Source organism: Orussus abietinus, unplaced genomic scaffold (genome assembly GCF_000612105.2).
Source record: "Orussus abietinus isolate OABI.00-Male unplaced genomic scaffold, Oabi_2.0 scaffold48, whole genome shotgun sequence".
In the NCBI taxonomy this organism is placed as follows: domain Eukaryota; kingdom Metazoa; phylum Arthropoda; class Insecta; order Hymenoptera; family Orussidae; genus Orussus; species Orussus abietinus.
This window is the reverse complement of record NW_019394242.1, coordinates 19794-38359: the sequence shown is the minus strand read 5'-3', so window position 1 is coordinate 38359 and position 18566 is coordinate 19794. Positions and strand designations below refer to the sequence as shown.

At 37.1% G+C, this 18566-nt stretch overlaps 3 protein-coding genes across 4 annotated transcripts; 1 reads left to right on the top strand and 2 right to left on the bottom strand.

Moving 5' to 3' along the window:
• The first annotated feature begins 249 nt into the window (after positions 1–249).
• LOC105694751 lies at positions 250–2496 on the top strand. Of its 2 annotated transcripts, XM_012415697.1 has the most exons (3): positions 250–395; positions 531–907; positions 990–2496. In XM_012415697.1, exons 2-3 carry the CDS (start codon positions 609–611, stop codon positions 1498–1500), a joined length of 810 nt encoding a protein of 269 aa, XP_012271120.1. In that variant the 5' UTR covers positions 250–395; positions 531–608; the 3' UTR covers positions 1501–2496. The 2 variants fall into 2 exon arrangements, with proteins under 2 accessions (XP_012271120.1, XP_012271119.1); XM_012415696.1 differs by lacking the exon at positions 250–395 and having other exon boundaries at positions 421–907.
• LOC105694749 (L-galactose dehydrogenase) lies at positions 2224–4480 on the bottom strand. Its single transcript, XM_012415695.2, has 8 exons — positions 4318–4480; positions 4084–4233; positions 3810–3927; positions 3571–3732; positions 3202–3435; positions 2977–3108; positions 2715–2887; positions 2224–2559 (listed from the first exon to the last, which is right to left on the bottom strand). The coding sequence occupies exons 1-8, from the start codon at positions 4326–4328 to the stop codon at positions 2484–2486; spliced, it is 1056 nt and encodes a 351-aa protein (XP_012271118.1). The 5' UTR covers positions 4329–4480; the 3' UTR covers positions 2224–2483.
• A 4459-nt stretch (positions 4481–8939) lies between these two features.
• Positions 8940–16877, bottom strand: LOC105694735 (transcriptional repressor protein YY1). Its single transcript, XM_012415671.2, has 3 exons — positions 16203–16877; positions 11277–11832; positions 8940–9649 (listed from the first exon to the last, which is right to left on the bottom strand). Exons 1-3 carry the CDS (start codon positions 16750–16752, stop codon positions 9535–9537), a joined length of 1221 nt encoding a protein of 406 aa, XP_012271094.1. The 5' UTR covers positions 16753–16877; the 3' UTR covers positions 8940–9534.
• Between the last annotated feature and the right edge of the window lie 1689 nt (positions 16878–18566).

The window sequence follows — 18566 nt, the reverse complement described above, 5'->3', positions numbered from 1 at the left end:
GGTTTGTTCGAATTGACTGCACTTTCTATTTCTATATTCTCTATTCTATTCTATCAAATCAATTAGGCCCGATTACTCAACTCAACTTAACTGGAGTTTAAGTAGTTTACAAGAGGTTTAAACCAGATGTAAACCAGTTAAACTTCGATTAATACGAAAACTGCGTTTATACATTTAACAACAGTAGTTATAAAACCGGTATAAGGAAGAATGTGTAAATGCATTCAGTTTTTCTTTCTCTTAGGATTCCACGTTTATGAATATCGCATGTCATTGGTTATTTCCAATGTATTTTACATAACCAATAAGCTGTGAATACAGGATCAGAAATGTTGGCTCAATATTCATATCGACCAATCGTCTATTTCATCGTTAAAGTCATATAACGTTGACATGTAAGCATGCGCAGAATTGATTACTTCTAACCTCGGAACTTTTAAAATGATTTTATACATTATATTTTCTGTGTTATGCAGATAGAACACGGAGTACTGTATACTTATGGTGTCATTATGTTCTATAATTTTCAGATGTAGTGCTTCGCTGCATACAGATATATCTGTTAAATTAAGTCTACGTTGTAACTTAAGAAAAGTGGAATATTTAAAATGAATCACATTGTGGTGATACGAAATTACAGACCTGGCGATGACAAGAACTGCAAAGAAATGATCAGAGATACCGTAATGTCGTACATGAACAGAACATTTATTTCAAATGCATTCCGGGAAATAACCTTTCAATTGACAATTATGTTTGCTGCGATTGCATTCATTTTTTTTGGTGTACCATTCACCACTTGCCTTTTTGCATTGCCAATTACTGTTGCTCTAATTTATGTTGCAACATATATGGGATTTGTTCTCAAAACTACTGAACTGGATAATGAAGTTTCAAATATTTCCAGGTATGTAAAAAATTATTGCTGTAACCCATAGATGTATTAGATATGAACAAAAAGCAAAAAACAAAAATTGTTTGATTCATAGGATATATATGAGCAATATGTTTTCCAATTACTGGGTCGCAGAAGTATTTGAGACATATTTGGTCACCCATCATTGGAAGGATGTTTACCATGTTGTTATGACAGAGCAGCAATTTCGTGAATCCAATATTGATATCTCATCGCGAGTGAAAAAAATTGTAGGAACAATTGCTTTAACAAAGTGTTATAGATCTGACGGAGGTGCATTTATAAAGCGTTTATATGTACATAATCAGTATAGGAGATTAGGAATAGGTTCTTGTCTGATGGATGTAGCGATGCAGTTTGCAATTAACCAAGGATACAGATGTATTGATCTTATAGCTTCTGAATATATCATGGAAAGCAGAGAATTGTGTCTTAAAAAGGGTTTTCAACTGAAACAAATGTACCACAAACCCATATTGGGATCGTTTGTGACGATTTTAATGTTTGAATTAACATATCGAATAAAACCTAATATTTCTGAGGATCCACATTGTTCTGCCATAAAAATGATTCTTACAAAGTAAAAATATTTCGTGTTATTGCAGTAATGATAATATAATGAGTAAGGTGCAAATAATACCAAAGTATTTTGACAAATTTTTGTCCAACTTAAAGTTTTAACTAAGTATATTCATATAGTTAATTTTTGACAAAAGAGTTGATCTATATTACAGAACTGGAATCTATAAGTGTAGTCACTAAGTATTAACTTACTAGAAGTATAAAAATCATATAAGACCTATAACAAAGTACACTAGTGGAATGAATGAGTACAAAACACAGTATTTGTACCCAAAAATATTGCTTAAATGCAATATTTTATTTTTTAAAGAATAATTCGTTTTACTTCATTTAAATTTGAATCTTTTAGTACTTTGTATACAGAGAGAATGATTGCTAACAATCTGTATAATAATAATTATTATTATACAATTGTATTTAAAACTGAGAAAAATATTGGGCTAACAGAAGTGTATTATTGATTTATTTCCTTCACACTTTCAAAAGAGATTTGCAATATTCCTAGACTTATTATATTAATAATCTGTTCAAACATACATGTAAAGAAATTTAAAAATCTATTTTTGCTATTGCAAATACCAAACATTCATATACCAACCTTCAAGTCAAGTGAAAAGTGCTCTTGAAATTAAAGGCTGAAAAACTTGTAGTATGTACACATTATTTAACAGATTGTATAATAAAGGGAGAAGAAAATGCTGAACCGAACATTGGAAAATTAGTAATTAAATTAGTAAGTTAGTTTATTCAATGTGTTAATGTCTGTATAAATTGTAAACTGTTCAGTGACAAACCGAACTTAATGTAATGTTAAGACTTACTTATACTCCAATATGAAAATATAATATATATTTTGTATGAATAACAATAACAGTTTTAGATATAATTACTTTTATGGATGCTATTTGATCACGATATTCATGTTTGTATTTTTGATATAAGTAGATTTAATATATTACACCTTTCAGTGTACAAATACATTTTCTTATTTTTTCATAGCACTCCAATATGTTTGAAGCTCTTTACCTTCCCAATGCTTGTCCACCACTTTTGATAGATATCTAAAATTACAAGTGACACAAAAAATCACTGAAAGGAATTTCAGCAGTAACACCGTAGATTATTCATAACAGGCAATTGGTAATAACACGAGGAAGAATTAGCTGAACATATAGATGGTTATTATGTGCAATCTAATTGGTATTTTGTAACTTACTTTTCTTGTATTTCATGTAGTATATTCTTCTCTTCATCAGTGATTCCGTTTCGATACAGGTCAAGGTTCATATTCAACTGCTGTTGAGTTTGCATTCCGACTAAGTTGGTTGCAATGTCATTGCACTGTAATGAATGCCATAATGCCAGTTTGCCTAATTCAACGCCACGGTCCTGTAAAGGTACAGTCAAACTTTTAATTAGCATGCCTATCAATGCTTTAATAAGTTTTTTCAAAATGAATAAAATAAAAAGGAACAAACCTTGCAATATTGAGCAGCTTCGGAACATTTTATTTTTGTATCATTACTGGCTGGGTGCCATTCCGGTGGACCTTCATTCGTAAGAAGTCTCATGCAGGGAGCAGAAGCATTTATAACACCAATGTTGCGTTTCTGAAAGAAATGGAATAATTTATTTTAATAAATTCCATGCAGAAATAAAATTATATATAAGTATATATTTATGTTGGTATATGTAATCTATACTTTGAAGAATGGAAGAAACTGCTGCAATGTGTCATCTATTAGTGTAAATCGAGTGTAGGTCAAAATACAGGCAATCTTCACATTACTTTTTTCAATACATTCTTTTAGTATAGATATTGGGTAACCAGTGATACCGATGTAATTTGCTTTTCCTTCACTGACTTTTTGAGATAACAGCGGTAATGTTTGTGTTGTAATAATGTCCAATGAAGGAGCAAATTCAATGTCATGAACCTAAAAGATATTTTCTTTTAACAAAGACGGTATAAATATATGAAATCATTTAAAATGGTATACTTATCCACACCTTACAAAAAATTAAATTAATTAATTTATCTTTTTTATTCTGGATAAAGGACAAACTTTTACCTGAATAACATCAACATACTCTAATCCCAAAAGTTCCAGACTTTTTGATAAACTTTTTGAGGTCTTTTCAACAGTAAAGTCAAACATTTTTTCATAATCTGATTCATATCTGCCAATTTTCGTTGCAATATAATAAGCTTGGCGAGGGATTCCTTTCAAGGCCTGTAATCATTTTAAAGTTTATCCTAATGAAAATATATTATTAACTTTCAACAACATTAGTAATTATTTTTAAATACTTTGCCAATTATTGTTTCTGAACGTCCTTGTCCATACCATGGTCCAGTGTCAATATAATTAATGCCTTGTTTTATAGCGTGTCTTATACTTTCAATGGCCTCATGTTCATTAAAATCACTATTAATTGAACAATAAACTCAAGAAGAATAAATAAATTCAAGAAGACTAGTATATATCGCTATTCATTATATGGATGTCATTTTTATTCGTAATTACTTTTATTGTCATAAATTATTTAAGTCATGATTGTGTTTTGTAATTTCATATGATTACCCATAATGACTTCCAAATGGTGCACCACCAAGAGATAATTTGCTAATCCATAAATTGGTTTCTCCAAGCAGTTCATATTTCATTGCTTTGACAGATTCTAAATCATGAAAACCTTCCACGTATGTTGGTGGTAACGTTTGACCTAACGATCTAAAATTAATTCAATTAATGCAGATATACCATTAGGGTTAAGTAGATTCTAAAGCATAAAACAAAATCATTGACATCAATTACCTGTTGTCCATTGTACGTTCGTTGCTTATAAAGATTGCAAATATTCTACAATTACGGCCTGGGTGGTGGGTACTGGTCCTGTTAGCAACAGGGAGCAGTGTTGCCAGAATCCCACGCGAGGGATTTTTCCCCCTCCACTACCACGCTCGGTCCCTCGCGGCCGAAGTGTAGGCAAGGGGTTTTGGCAATGAGGGAAGGAGAAGCTGGAGACGCATGGTGGGGACATCAGGAATCCCGCACGCGGGATTCCCCCTATCTGGCAACACTGTCGGAGAGTGACTACGTGGCAAGATAACTGATAACTAAAGAGTATTAGATAGAGCGGAAGGTCCCATAAGGCCGCAATGTATTTTTGCGTATACCTTAGACCATAAATATTTGACCTCGCATGCAATGGAAGGGGTAAACCTGAATACCAGCCATATTCAAGTATAGGGAGTGAGCGGTCCTTAGATTATACGTCCATGAAAGAACGGTGCTGGCTGTGAACAAATAAACAGTGAATGAAGTACAATATGCCTCTTTAGCATAAAGAAGATTAAAAATTGTTTTACGTACAGGATTAGCAAAAAGAAAGAAGTTAGAGCAAACAGGAAATATACCTATCAAGGTGATCTACGTATCAGAAATTGGTACAACGATACGCGACCACTCGCGAGTCGACGAGATCATGTCTCGCCGACTCGCGAGTGGTCGTGTTCATTTTATATGTTTTTCGTGTGTTCTCTTAGAGTAGGAATAGATTTCTCCCGGGTCCGCGGTAATTTTCCGATCGCGATACTTAAACGAGCGCCGGGAAGTCGGATGACCCTCCGACTTCGAGGCCGCCGGTTCCGCGGAATTTCTACGAATAATTGAATAAAAAAAATAAAAAAAGATTTGGGAGAAGTGACTCGCGAGGAGTTGAATTCGAATCGAGGTGGCACTTCGATGTGCCTGCGCCTTAGAGTCGCCGCCTCGATGAAGGAGTCAACTTCAGGGATTCCAGGTTTTTTCGGCCAAGCCTTCCACTGCCCTGGGGCCGTAGTGCGAGCTGGGCTTGGCCTTTCGATCTTATTGAAATTGTAAACGATCAAAGTCGAGTAGAGTCGGTAGCTCGATTTAGCGTTATGAAAATTAACCTAGCTAGGATTCTTTCAGCGGCGTCAAAGGTAGGTGTCCCTTCTTCTGGCCGCGTTCCGTCCTGGCCCCCGCCCTTCGACGCCTCCAGGGGAAGTCGAACGGTTCAGGGCCAGAGGACGTGGTAAAAAAAATTATGTAAGCACCTTCGGTTGCCATCTTGATTTCAATTTCACGCATCCATTCAATTTGTTTAAATTCAAGTAACGATGGCGATCGATGAATGATACATGTGAGAGATTTGAGCTCGGGGGTCGGAGGCATCCCGGGATGTCCTCCCTAGATTAGGCTACTTGTCCCCGGGTGGAATGAGCGAGAATCGTGGAGTGAATGTGTTGGAATGAGTGAGGTTGATTTTTTTAAATATAGCTAGGGAGGTAGGTTAATTGCCTTGAATGAATGTCTAAATGTAAGCAGGCAGGGCCAGGGCGGGATCTCTTCCCGGGGGTATGGGGGAGGATCCCGAACCTGGGATACCTTTACATCATCGTTCGCGCTTCCGGAAGGGCGGAGGATGTCCGTCCTGCGCCCGCGGCTCTGCGCTGAGAGAAAAAATAACTTTTCAGAAAATAGAATTCTTGCGATAGATTTTTTACCAATATTCCGAAAATTTTCCGACCAACCTTAAACGTCAAATTGTTTTCGGGAAATCACTTCCGTCCGATATTAACGGGTTATCCCTCTTATTCTTGCCGCGAATAATTCATTTAAGTATGGAAAGTAAATTATTTTCTCAGGGTACTCCTCGACGCCCGCGATTATGTTAATTTTCTTTCAGAGATCCAAATTAATTAGATCGCGCTTGGGAATCCGGATAAATGTGCAATACGCACGGACTGCGCATCCTCGGATCGCAGGTCGCCGTTTTGCTAGCTTTTAGATCTCCCCGCGAGAGATTTTTTTTTTTATTAATCCGATAAATCAGGGGATTGCCAAGCGTTCGAGACGTAGGGGGCTCTGCCCGAAGAGACTGCAAGAGTCGAAGAGGCTATATGCCGAAGCGGCCCCTTAAGAAGAGGGCAACTACGATGGCCTTCCATTCTTTCGAATGGGCAGTCATCCATTTTTTTCGCCACGTTGTCCCTCTCATTTTTTATGTATCCTTATGTCTGGATTGACGGGGAGAGACGGTGAACTATCGTATTCATGAAATTTTCTCGAGTCTGCATTTAAGTAGGATAAATATATTAGATTTTTGTCACGCCAAGTAATGTATAATTGAATACATTTTTACTGGGTTAATTATACGAGATCGATGCACTGCGAAATATTCTTGGCTTTAATGGTAACTTTAGTAAGTTATTAGCTCTTGTATCACCGTCTCTTTCTCACTTTCCCAATGGTTTCGTTTGTGCCTTTGTGTTCCCTTTCAGCTTTAGGTGGGCCACTTCGGAGAATCTGGCGACTTCCTGGTGTTTCTTCAATGTTCCGTTTTACCTGTACTTTTGTGCCCCTTTGCAGGTTTAGGTGGATCACCTGGAAGCAGCTGATTTGGCAGAGATGAGTTGGGAGATTGCCATAATGGTAAGTCACCACCGTCAACTGCCGCATGGTATTACCATCACGAATACGTGAGCCGCCAACGGCAACTGGTAGATGGCACAGCCATCGCCCTACCAGAAATTCGTTGCGCCGCCCTTGGGGGCAAAAAACGGTGAAAGCTAACGTACCAAACCAGAGGGCAGCACCTGATGCGATCGCGCGACCCTGCCCGTGAGCAATCTCCCAACTCATCTCTGGTAGGAATCATCAAAAATGGGAGTAGATTCTCTGTCAGCGAAGTAGAAATTTCCGTTACCGCCATCATAGTGAAAATAGCTGAACTAAAATCTAATATGGCGGATACGGCGGACATTTGGAATATTCTTTTTCATTCTTAAATCCTTTATCAGATGGGTTAACCGATGAACGCAAACGTGACTAAAAGTGTATGTCTATACGGGGAGAACTAGACAGATTTCTTCATGGTGAAATAATTAAATCCATTGTCTTACAGTCAGTTATACATATTAGAGATGAGCAGGTTAGGTTAGGCTGCTCATCTCTGTATATATATAGTATTTCAGGAATAAAATAGAGTAGAAAAAAAAAGAGAAGTTGAAGTAGAGAAATAAAATCACATTAACAGTAGTAGATCTACTTCGATCGTAGCAGCAGTGGCAACCCTCTGCCATCACACCAGAGGTGGGTAATTCCCCGTTTTTCGAGGTTTTTGACGTATATTACCTTAACAAAGTACGGTTCCAATATGTAGAATGCCGCGGATGAACGATATATGACTTCTGCTAGGTCATAGACGTCTTTCGGGACATATGTAAACACGTAAATATTTGTAAGGAATAATAAATTCGTTTGGCGCTTGCGTTTAAAATTGTTTAAAATTTTTCCAATATGGCGGACGCCGTAGAAGCATAAGCAGTCCATGTATTATAACGCCCATACTTGGGCTCCGTCCACATATTCTTAAGTCCATAGTTTACTATATATTTCAGTGGCGACAGCTAAATCTGTTAATCAGGAAGCTAAGAGTTTGGTTGACTGATATGGCTACCTCCCTATTGCTTCTACGCGTTGCCCCTTACTTATTCGAGCACTAGCTCCTCCAGCTTGGGCTCCGGGCATACATTCTTACGTCCATGTCCAGAAAGTTCCTTCTAATAGACACCTATGGATAGAGTCTACGACAAACAATTCTGGAGTCAAAATTAACAATAATATGAATGGATGTCCCATGGTCTGTGCCAAACAGTACTCCTAATTTGGATGGAATTGTATAAAATTAGATACTTAAAAAGCACTCAATAGTATAGTGTAAAGGTACTAAATAATAAAACACTTTTTAATTACACAGTATAAAACGAACTAGTACTTGAAGATTTTCAATTGCACAATACTAATGTACTGGCCGGTTCTTTAATTCAAGGAGATACTAAAAAATAAGCTACATTTGGAACAACTTTACCTCTAGCATTTCCACTCGAGTTCAGAGGGGGAAGATGTCCCGAAAATAATTTTCTCGAGTAGCTGTGAAATCTTACTTCCAAATGCTATTCCATGTATACCTAAATCTCGATATATTTGGAAATTCACTTCAAAGCTTCGCATTGTAGTGAGAGGCCAAAAATGCCATGTATGTACCATTTGAAAGACTCGACTTCGTGCATGGATATCTTATTTCCGTTTCATCTCAGAAATTGAAATTATCATCATTCGGTAGGATATACTCGACTTAATCATCCGAATCTTTCAGATTTTCCGTATATACTCTTCTCCTGAATTTGAATAGGGGTGGACCAATCTGGTCTGGAATACCCTGTATCCACCCAATCATTAACCACTAGCAGGTGGTAAATTCAACGTTTTACGTTCGTATACTAACTTAATCGAGAGGCATTTTGAAATATTGATAAATACTCTCCTATTGTGATAACATAATTTCCATACAAAGTTATTTCAGCAATGTACTCACACTTCAGTGGGTGATCTTTTTACATCTAAGACTCTTCTGTAACTGCTTTTTATTCAAATAAAACGAAATTTTCAGTTTCTCCAACTAATAAAATAACCCCCCCTATTTTTATAACTCCTTTGTAGTAAATAAATACGTTAAAACACTGAAATTATACATATTCGTGTCTTGGAGGGAGAAAGAGATGCTTTTCATGGTTTATTCTCATTTGAATTTTTCCAAAATATACTGTATACAATATTTTACTTTACTTATTAATATATACAGTCATGTGTTGTTTATACGCACTAGGAAATTTTATACTTTTTGACATGAAATTGAGCAGTGCGCGACAGTCTACATTGCATGTCTCAAATGAATGCACTATGAATGTAGTGTTTCATTGTTTAATTTTTTTTTTATACTTGTACAGTGCTTATGAAGTTCCTTGTAAAATTCACCTTGAATCTAAGCACAGAGGTATTAATCGATTATTTAACTTGAACCCTTAACATAATTAGTTCTAGTATCTCCAGTCCTCTCATCACTCACTCCTCTTTTGTAAATATGTACACTGTTCGGGTTAATAATGGATCGTGATGATACTTCATACATTTCTGGTTAAGGGGAAGTCGCTAGAGTGATGGGGGCTAGTCAGCATAAACGATAAATTGCTGATTGTCCACATCAGCAACTTCAACTTGCACAAACTGTGGTTGTTGTAACTGAATTTGCGATACCTGCCGGCCAATCGCATTACGCGACCTGAAAATGTTTAATACATTTAGTCAAAATATAGAATTCAATGAAGATGTACTATCGCATGCACAATATTTAATATCAGTGTCTTCCTTAAAGTCGCTATTGCAACTATAGTGTTTCAAAAAAAAAAAATGAAGATTCTTGTTTACATTAGCACTTGGTCTCAATTATAGGCATCTTCAACAATCCAAAAGATAACTATGCATAGCATGTAATACTTTCCAATCACCTAACGATACTTTCAATCAAATTAGATTGTCATTGCTCAATCACTAAATGCTGATTATGCAGTATTTTTTAATGTTTTAAAAGAATTAAGGATGAAATCATACCGTTTAGAAAATAAAGAGAATAAATGGAAACACCTATACATGTATTCCAACCTGCTGATATTTACTATCATATTTCTCTCCATTTTATGTAGAAATAATTCGTGTAAAATTTGAGCTTAATCGGACAAAGGGTAAGGGTGCCCCTAGACCCTTAAAAATTGAAATAATCAACTTTCTTTGTTTATCCTGCAAAATATTAATTATATGCAAAAAAGCTTTATATAAATGTTGTACATCTATTAAAACTGCACGTGTTATTATATACAACTTTTCCTCTTATAACTAACTGTTTCCGAGAAAAATGCGAAAAAGCATGTCTCAAGCAATACTACTGCAAGTACTCTAGTAGAGGATAGTTTAAGGGACTTCCATAAAGCACGTAGCACGTTTAGTCGATCTGTGTCCTTCTCTGTTTATCGGGTTTTCTAAGTCAAGCGCTACCTGGTTTATGGAGGCAAGAGCGTTCCATAGTAATATAGTAATTTAGTAATTTAGTATAGTTCAGTAGTGTGCCGATGTTCTTTCAAAGGACCCATGATCCCAGACCAGTCAGCCACTTACCTGACACAATTCTCTCTAGGATATTGAATGAGTGAAAACAAATTTTTATGTCACAATGTCTTCTGCTCGTGTATTACGTGAGAAATTTTATTTACTTGGATATTAGAGAGTGGCATGTGAAAAAACTAGAAGTAAATTGCCATCAAATACACAAGTTTTAAGTGTATTATTATTCAATCTTCGAGCGGTAAAGTTAACTTTATGCGAAAGTGCCAGACCAGCATTGCAAGAAGTTATCCTTTTTTGGGAAAAAGCACGAATTCAGGATTTTCGCATTTTTCTAGGAAACAGTTTTTCATGCGAGAAAAAGCCATAGATAGTAATATGTGTATATTTAACTTTCGTATAAAGTTTTTTTCTCATATAATTAATACTTTGCAAGATAAACAAATGAAATTAAGTTTTTCTTTAATTTTATGGTTTTTTCGATATTTAGGGGCACCCTTTTCTTTTGTCCGATTGAACTGAAATTTTACACAAATTATTTTTACATAAAATGGAACCAAACTGGGAGGTAGCGCAAAGAAAGTTCAAACTTTGAAAATAAGAGTCAGCGTAGTCTACGCGTGTAGCTACCTGTTAACTTTTTCTGTCACAAGCATCTGCTTATTTAGTGAAGGTTATTTTAAAAATTTTTAATTTGAAGTATAGCGTAAAGAGAATATTCGCTACTTTTAAGTGTGTAAGTAATTAAGAAGCTCACATTATCGCTTATCGGGGAGGAATAATGTACTCACTTTGCTTTTGCATGAGTCAATATGTGAGATTTCAGATTTGTGGACTGTGCAAACTTTTTGCTACATCCATCAAACGGACAAACGTACGGTCTATCGCCAGTATGAATTCTGACATGAGTTCTTAGATTGAAATCCAAGCTAAACCGTTTCCCGCATCCCTCAAAAGTGCACTGAAATGGCTTTTCTCCTGTATGTACGAGTTGATGCCTCTTCAGCTTGGAACTCTCGACAAAGGCCTTCCCACACTCGGCGCACACGTGCACTCTTGGTCCGTGAGTGTGCAGATGCTTACGCATCGCGCTGTTGTCTCGAAACATTTTGGTACATCCTTTATGTGGACACGCGATCGTACGTTCTACTCCGTCCAGGATAGGTGGTTTCCGCACTTTCAGCTTGTGGCCAGGTCGCGCAAACTCGGCCAACTGCTTGGGATCCGACAGGTCAAGCCCAGGCATACCGTCGGAAATCGAGCTCCCCGAGTGATTGAACTTCGTCGTGGATTTGCCAGTCATGTATTCCGTATAATCTGGATCAGGCTCTGGATTGGAACCCTCATCTGGAACAAGTTAACATGTGAGATGCTAAAAAGGAACCCTCTTTGATCAAATTCAATGACAAAACCATAATAGGTATCGCGGTGCACCTCAATAACGGTAACATTAAGACATACCCATATTTCTGTGATATGAAGCCACCTTGGAAAGAATTGATACCATAAATTTGGTAAACTAGAAGTGAAATACTAATTGTGTCAACAAGAGTTTGTACTTTGATTTAATAACCCAATATGTTATTATGATTTCAAGCCATGTTTAAGTAAGTCAGTGGACACCAGAATCAAAAGCAAAATGTACCGGTAATGGACCTGCAGGCTATTTTAACTCCACCACACTGATTTAACAAATATAAAACTTTCATCTTTGCTTACACACACACACACACACACACACACACGCGCGCGCGCGCGCGCGCTTAATAAATATGAAAGATAACAGTGAAATATGGCAGAGAAACAACTGTCCCATGAAATATATATATCAGCAAAGATGAAAGTTTTATATTTGTTAAATCAGTGTGGTGGAGTTAAAATAGCCTGCAGGTCCATTACCGGTACATTTTGCTTTTGATTCTGGTGTCCACTGACTTACTTAAACATGGCTTGAAATCATAGTAACATGAATAAAAAGTGGACACCGGTATTTAAGATACTTTCTCAAGGGCTCCACCGGAGAAAATATTAATCAGCATTTATATTATATTACCGTGAGCAAAGATTAGTTCCTCGAGAGAAATCATAATTATACTACAAAGTGTAACAACTTGTTTTGATAGTAGCATTCCATGGAGCAGTACTTAATTGTACAATCTAGGTAAACTCATGATCGACTCGACTAACTCTTGTACAAATCACTTTTTCTCTTTTCGTTTACTTGGAATATCGTATTTTGTTTTTGTTAAATTTTTTTTCTTTGAGAAACTAAACATTTTCCAGTAGGCAACACAGGTATTGGAATACCTATGATGCAACTGTCTTGACATGGCAGCAATTGGATTTGATACTTCATACATTTTATTTCCTCGGTCATGTTAAAACATTTATTTTTAAAGCACTATAAAAGTTGAACAATTAGTATAAAATATTATTTTAATCTTTGCAAAATCAGGGATCCGTGATATGTAAAACTTATTTTATAATGTCAGTTGATACATATAAATATGTAAGCACACGTGCAATTTCTATGTCATGAAATAGGCAAGTTCAACAATTTCTAACCTAACCAAACTTAATTTGTGGAAAATGACATTGCATTTTATATTCATCTGTCATATAAATTATATGTTAAGCAATGTATACACGATTAAGTTAAGTTGTGTAAGAAACTTCTTAAAACCAAATCAAGTATATGCATATCAAGTGAAACTTATTCTTAAAATACTGTTCCTCGGAAAGTTTTCTATGAAAAAAAAAAATCTTCCCGATTATACTACAATAATTGGTCCACTCTAAATTCAAAATGTTCAAGGGTTTTTCCAAAAATTGCACTTATTTGACAAAATTGAAATCCATACCGACAAGTATATACTTTTCAAAGTTTTTTCTTTTTTATTATTTTTGAAGTCAAATAAAAAAGTCAGAGTCTGTCACAACACTAAATATGTACCTTTGTTATGAATGACACAGAAAAATTCTCGAGTCAGTCATTAACGTCAGGAATTTGTCGTGTGTCTAGGTTCATGTTTCGGCGAGAGTGGAATTATTTCGATGCACAGCTATGGGAATGATTCTTGTCGTGAAGATCTGTGGAATATGGAACATAGGCACTCTCCGTCTACCTGCTGGCAGTACAATGATGAATGTTCTTGTTTACACCAACGGAAAAATTTGCATCTATTCTGAACAGGAATGTTCCTGTTGGAGTGGTATCTAAAGCACTAGATATAAGTATCAACTTAGTTAAAGGCATGAAAGTATTAGTAAAAATGGTCTAAATTGATATAATACTCTCCCAACCTAAAATGCTAATTTTATGATGAATTAATATAAATAAACAAGCAAAGTATAAACACATTGCAAACTGCCAAAAAGCTAAGGATGTTCTAGATATAGAAGTTTTCTTATTTACTCTTCAAGAGAGGAGTCCTATAATTACAGTAATAGATAACCTACAACCAGTAGAAGTTGTATCACTTTACGCCAGGTTCTTTCATTCCACTATCGAATTATGTACTTCAATCTTGTTCATATGGTTTGTCCTCGTATCAATAGCTGATTCAGTTTGTGGTGTAAACACCGTCAGAGTGCCTTTAGATTACATACACGCGCGCACACCACACACCATATATACCATGAGACTTGACATTCAGATTTCTAAATATCATTTTTTTTCCCAATATTGAGAGGATTAAAATTACAAAAATGTTATCTAACGATGTCAATTGATTATGTTGCTAATTTAAAATATGGTCAAAGTAGCTTTAACATTCAAATTTAAGTTAAGGTTATTGGAGGCCCAGGAGCTTAATACCTTTTAAAACATCAAAGTCCTGTTTTTCTATCAGATTCGCAAGTGAACGATACTGAATTAAATATCTAAGCTTTAAAGAACATTTATGTGCCCATTTCTCAATACTATCAGACTATTTAATATACGAAAACAAGTTGCAAAATTACTATAGAACCTCGAGATATCACCAAAGGAATTCTATTGTAGATATGGAACCAACATCACATCAATTAATATTTTTCTTTCATTAGAAAACTTGTAATATATATATTTGTCCATGATAATATTACAATATTACATTTATTTCCTTATTAAACCAATGAACATACTCTGTAATAAATTAGGACACATGGTCAGCGCTTGACATAGTCATATAAACAATTTATTACATCGTCTTTCCTTTTGGTAAGACGTTTTTAGCATTGATAAAAAAAAATTCTATTACCATAAGACATAATGTATGACATGAATTAAAAATTAATTATGCATCAAATTACTAAATTGCCCGATGAACGAATATATCGAAACAAGTTAAATATCCAATATTATTATGGTAAACCTGCTCGATTAAACTTCTTTTTTGGTACTAATCAAGTTGACTTTAAAGTCAAGACCTTGCTTAAACAAATTTAGATGAAGAATAATACCATTTTTAACACTTTACCGACTGGCAGTGGTTCAACATCCTGTGTACTTCTCAACGGCCACTCAGCTGCAGATCTTCCCTGATACCGGCTCTGTTTCGGTTTAGACAATTAATCGGCTACCGGTCGGTAAAGTGTCAAGGTATATTGAGATCATGTAGATATTTACGTAATTTTGAAACATTAAGTTGAGTTTCTTTCACAGAAGTTTCCTATAAAAGGACTTTTCCCCATGGATCTACAAAAGTGCTATCAAAGAATTGAAAAATATATTTACAAATTTATTTATATGAAATATTATACAAATTAAATATATTAACATTACAATTCCTGTACGAGACCATCGACTATGTATCATAATGTACAGAAGTAATTATTGACAATTATCCCTCATTTTTATGTACAACTGTAACCGGACGACTATGATCAGAATCATCGATATTCAATATAATGTCATCTTTATCAACATTCAATAACATTAGTAGAACTATAAAATTCTGCAGATTGGCACATTATTGAATCGATCACTGACAAGAATGCAACGATACATAAATAATAGAGATTATCGAATATCGAAAATATCTGCTCGAGGAACATGAAGACGACGTTAAAAACACAATTATCTCGATTATCGAAGGCGCGATATCTCGCGAGCGGCCACGAAAGGTGTGACGTCATTCGAAGCATTATATTAAAGGTGCACAGCCAACATTCGAGGCACGCACCCGAACTCCTGCCACAAACGATATGGAATAAAAGCCGCCAATCGTACGTCTAATAAGGGAAAAGGCACCCAGAACGGGAGAACTCGCGTTAACCCTATCTAGCCGAGAGTTTCCACGTTGCCTCGTCCCTTTCCCGCGACCTCGCGTCGAGCCGTTGCTCCTCGTCCGCCATAAGACTCGAGACTCAACCGCCATTATGCCCGAAATGGCCGATCCTAGTAAAAGAGGCCATTTTCAAAATATGGCTGCCTCCCTGACAGCGTAATGGCGTTCCTCGATCAAAACAAACAACAGTTACGTCAACAGGTTCACCGGTTATCGCTGCTCCGCGAGGTTTCGGGTGAATTTGAGCCAGGGAAACGGATTACGCGAGAACTAAGTATCGATCGAGGCGAACCGGAAGTCGGTACAGGACGGACGAGTAGAGGAAAGATCCACGGCAATTGCAGGGCACGAAACGCGAACAAGCGGACGAGAAGCTAGCAAAACGGACGGAGCGCCGCCGGAGCGTCGCGGGCTGCGGCCGGTTGCCGGTTGCCGGTTGCCACTTACCGTCGTCTGTGCCGGAAGCCCACATGGTTACCGAGAACTCGCCCTCCAGGGTTTTGATCTGCACCTGCTTCTGCTCCCACTTTCTAGCCTTGGTCTCCGTGCCCATATCTCCGAAGATCGCGTGTTCGGGAGTCCTGAATCGAGAGGTGGCACCTTTTCTGGCTCTCTTGGTGACTTTCCTCGAAGGGCCGGGACTCGATTCAACATAAATGTCGTTATCCGGCACTGGGATTTGGTCGTAAACGCTGAGTGGATCGCCACCGACGATCTCCTCTTGCGTCTGTAAGATGATTTCTTCGCGGCCTGGTTCCGGCAAAGGCTGGAGAGCTATCATTGGCTGGCCATCTTCGCCTTCGATAGTCGTCTCGACGGTTTCACACGGTATTTCCACGGGTATAGTCTCGATCTCGACTTCTTGAATGTCCGGCTGAATCTCCACTTCGGTTATAATGTCCGAGGACGCCATATTAATCTCCCCTGACGCCATGTTACTTATCAAAATGGCTGGCCACGGTCGGTCGCGCGACAAGCGGGGTGGCAAGCCGTTCATCACGTGACGCCTCTCCCACCTGCCGCCTAGAGCTTACTACGAGTCGAGGCACGCCGTTGCACGTTGCGCTCTCTCGTATGCCCTGCCGTGTCCTGTCTTTCTGCTCAGCTCGTGGCTCGTGGACTCGGCTGTCGACCCCGCCCCGACCGACCGACCGACCGGCCTTGGCGTATCGCCCGTTGACCAAGGTTCGTCAAGAGTGTCTTACGTACAGGACTTCGCGGCTGGCGCACAGATGGCGCCACCGTCGCTTTAGGCTGTTCGAGGAAACCGTAGACCAGGGGGATCTATTACGTAAACCAAATTGAGCAAAAATGTGAAAAATGAATAGCTGACGGTATTACGGAACGTTTTTGGTGGTGAAAATTCGTGACCATTCATGTGAATTGGTTCACCACACATTTTTAAGCGAAATAGTGAAGCATACAAGAAAAGATAGAAAAATAAGCACCGTGAACGCCATCTTCCACGGATTGACATCGAAATTCAAAATGGAAAATCTTCTGGGTGTTCTGATTTTTGGCAACAATCGTATTCGGGGACGCAATAACCTTATTAGAAGAAGAAGAGAATTACGTGACGCCACAAACCCATTTTAGAAAAATATAGATGGGCTCTTGTCCTCTTCTTTACTTTTAACGGCTTTCCATCTTCTCGCTTTTCCTGCCTTATAACCCACACCTTTCAACAATGCTCGACTTACAAGGTATATACTTTTATTTGCAATATTACTAGACCGGAAGTGCTAGTGATCTCATTATTTCATATAGCGAATACGTAATTCGGCGAATAAACCCACGTGAGATGGAAATGCGAGAAGTGAGTGCGCTCGTCAAAAATACGTAATAAACGCCCAGGGTTGAGTAATTTCGCCTTTTCTTAGGGTTTTCACGTATGTATATTACGTAAACCGAATAGTTTACCTAAGACAACAGGTGAATTACGTTTCCAATATGCAGGAAAGTCAGGTTATACACGTCTGTCAGCGTACATGTAAATACGAGATCAATTTTAAACATTGACTAATTTGGACTATTTCCGTGAATTGTGTTTCCCAATTGTTAATTTGTTTGTTAGTTTGTTAATTAACCCAATGTTTAATTGGATTTATTATTTTCTATTTAGAAACAGAAGTATGGAATATATATCGCGCTCGCGTAGAAAACTAGGAACGTATTATACGTTTAACATATGTACATACACGTAGAAAATCACGGCACTGGACTCCGTCGATGGTTTCCTCCCGTCCGCTCTGCCCTCTCCGGCCGCGCAGCGTACTAGCGGCGGATTCAACTCATTTGACATTTAACGGAAATTCAACTCATTTTGACACAAATGGTTCCTTGTTCTTATTTCCAATACGAAATAGAAATGGTGTTTTACGTTTTGGATACCTATTTCGAATGAATTCAATTCATAAAAGTTACTTCGATTTGCGTTTATAAAAAACTCGGATAAGAAAAGTCTTTCTTATGTTTACGGGTGCTCATTTACATGCTCATTTAATGATTTACAGGTGTCCATTTATTCGAGGAATACGAAGAATGGTGTAGAACGTAAATATATAAGAGGCATGAAATCACGATTTCGTTTTTATGTCCGAAAGTTGATGCAACGTAAATTTTCCTACGGTACTTCACTGTATATATATTTAGAAACTATTTTTTTTAAGTTAAGATAATATTCTAACTTCGGTTCAGTGAATGGAACAATTGAATCGCTAAGAAACTTGTTAACATTTAATGAAATATGTTTTATTATATTATTTAAAAAATTCTGTAAATTATCATTTAGCAAAAACTACGTTAGGTTTG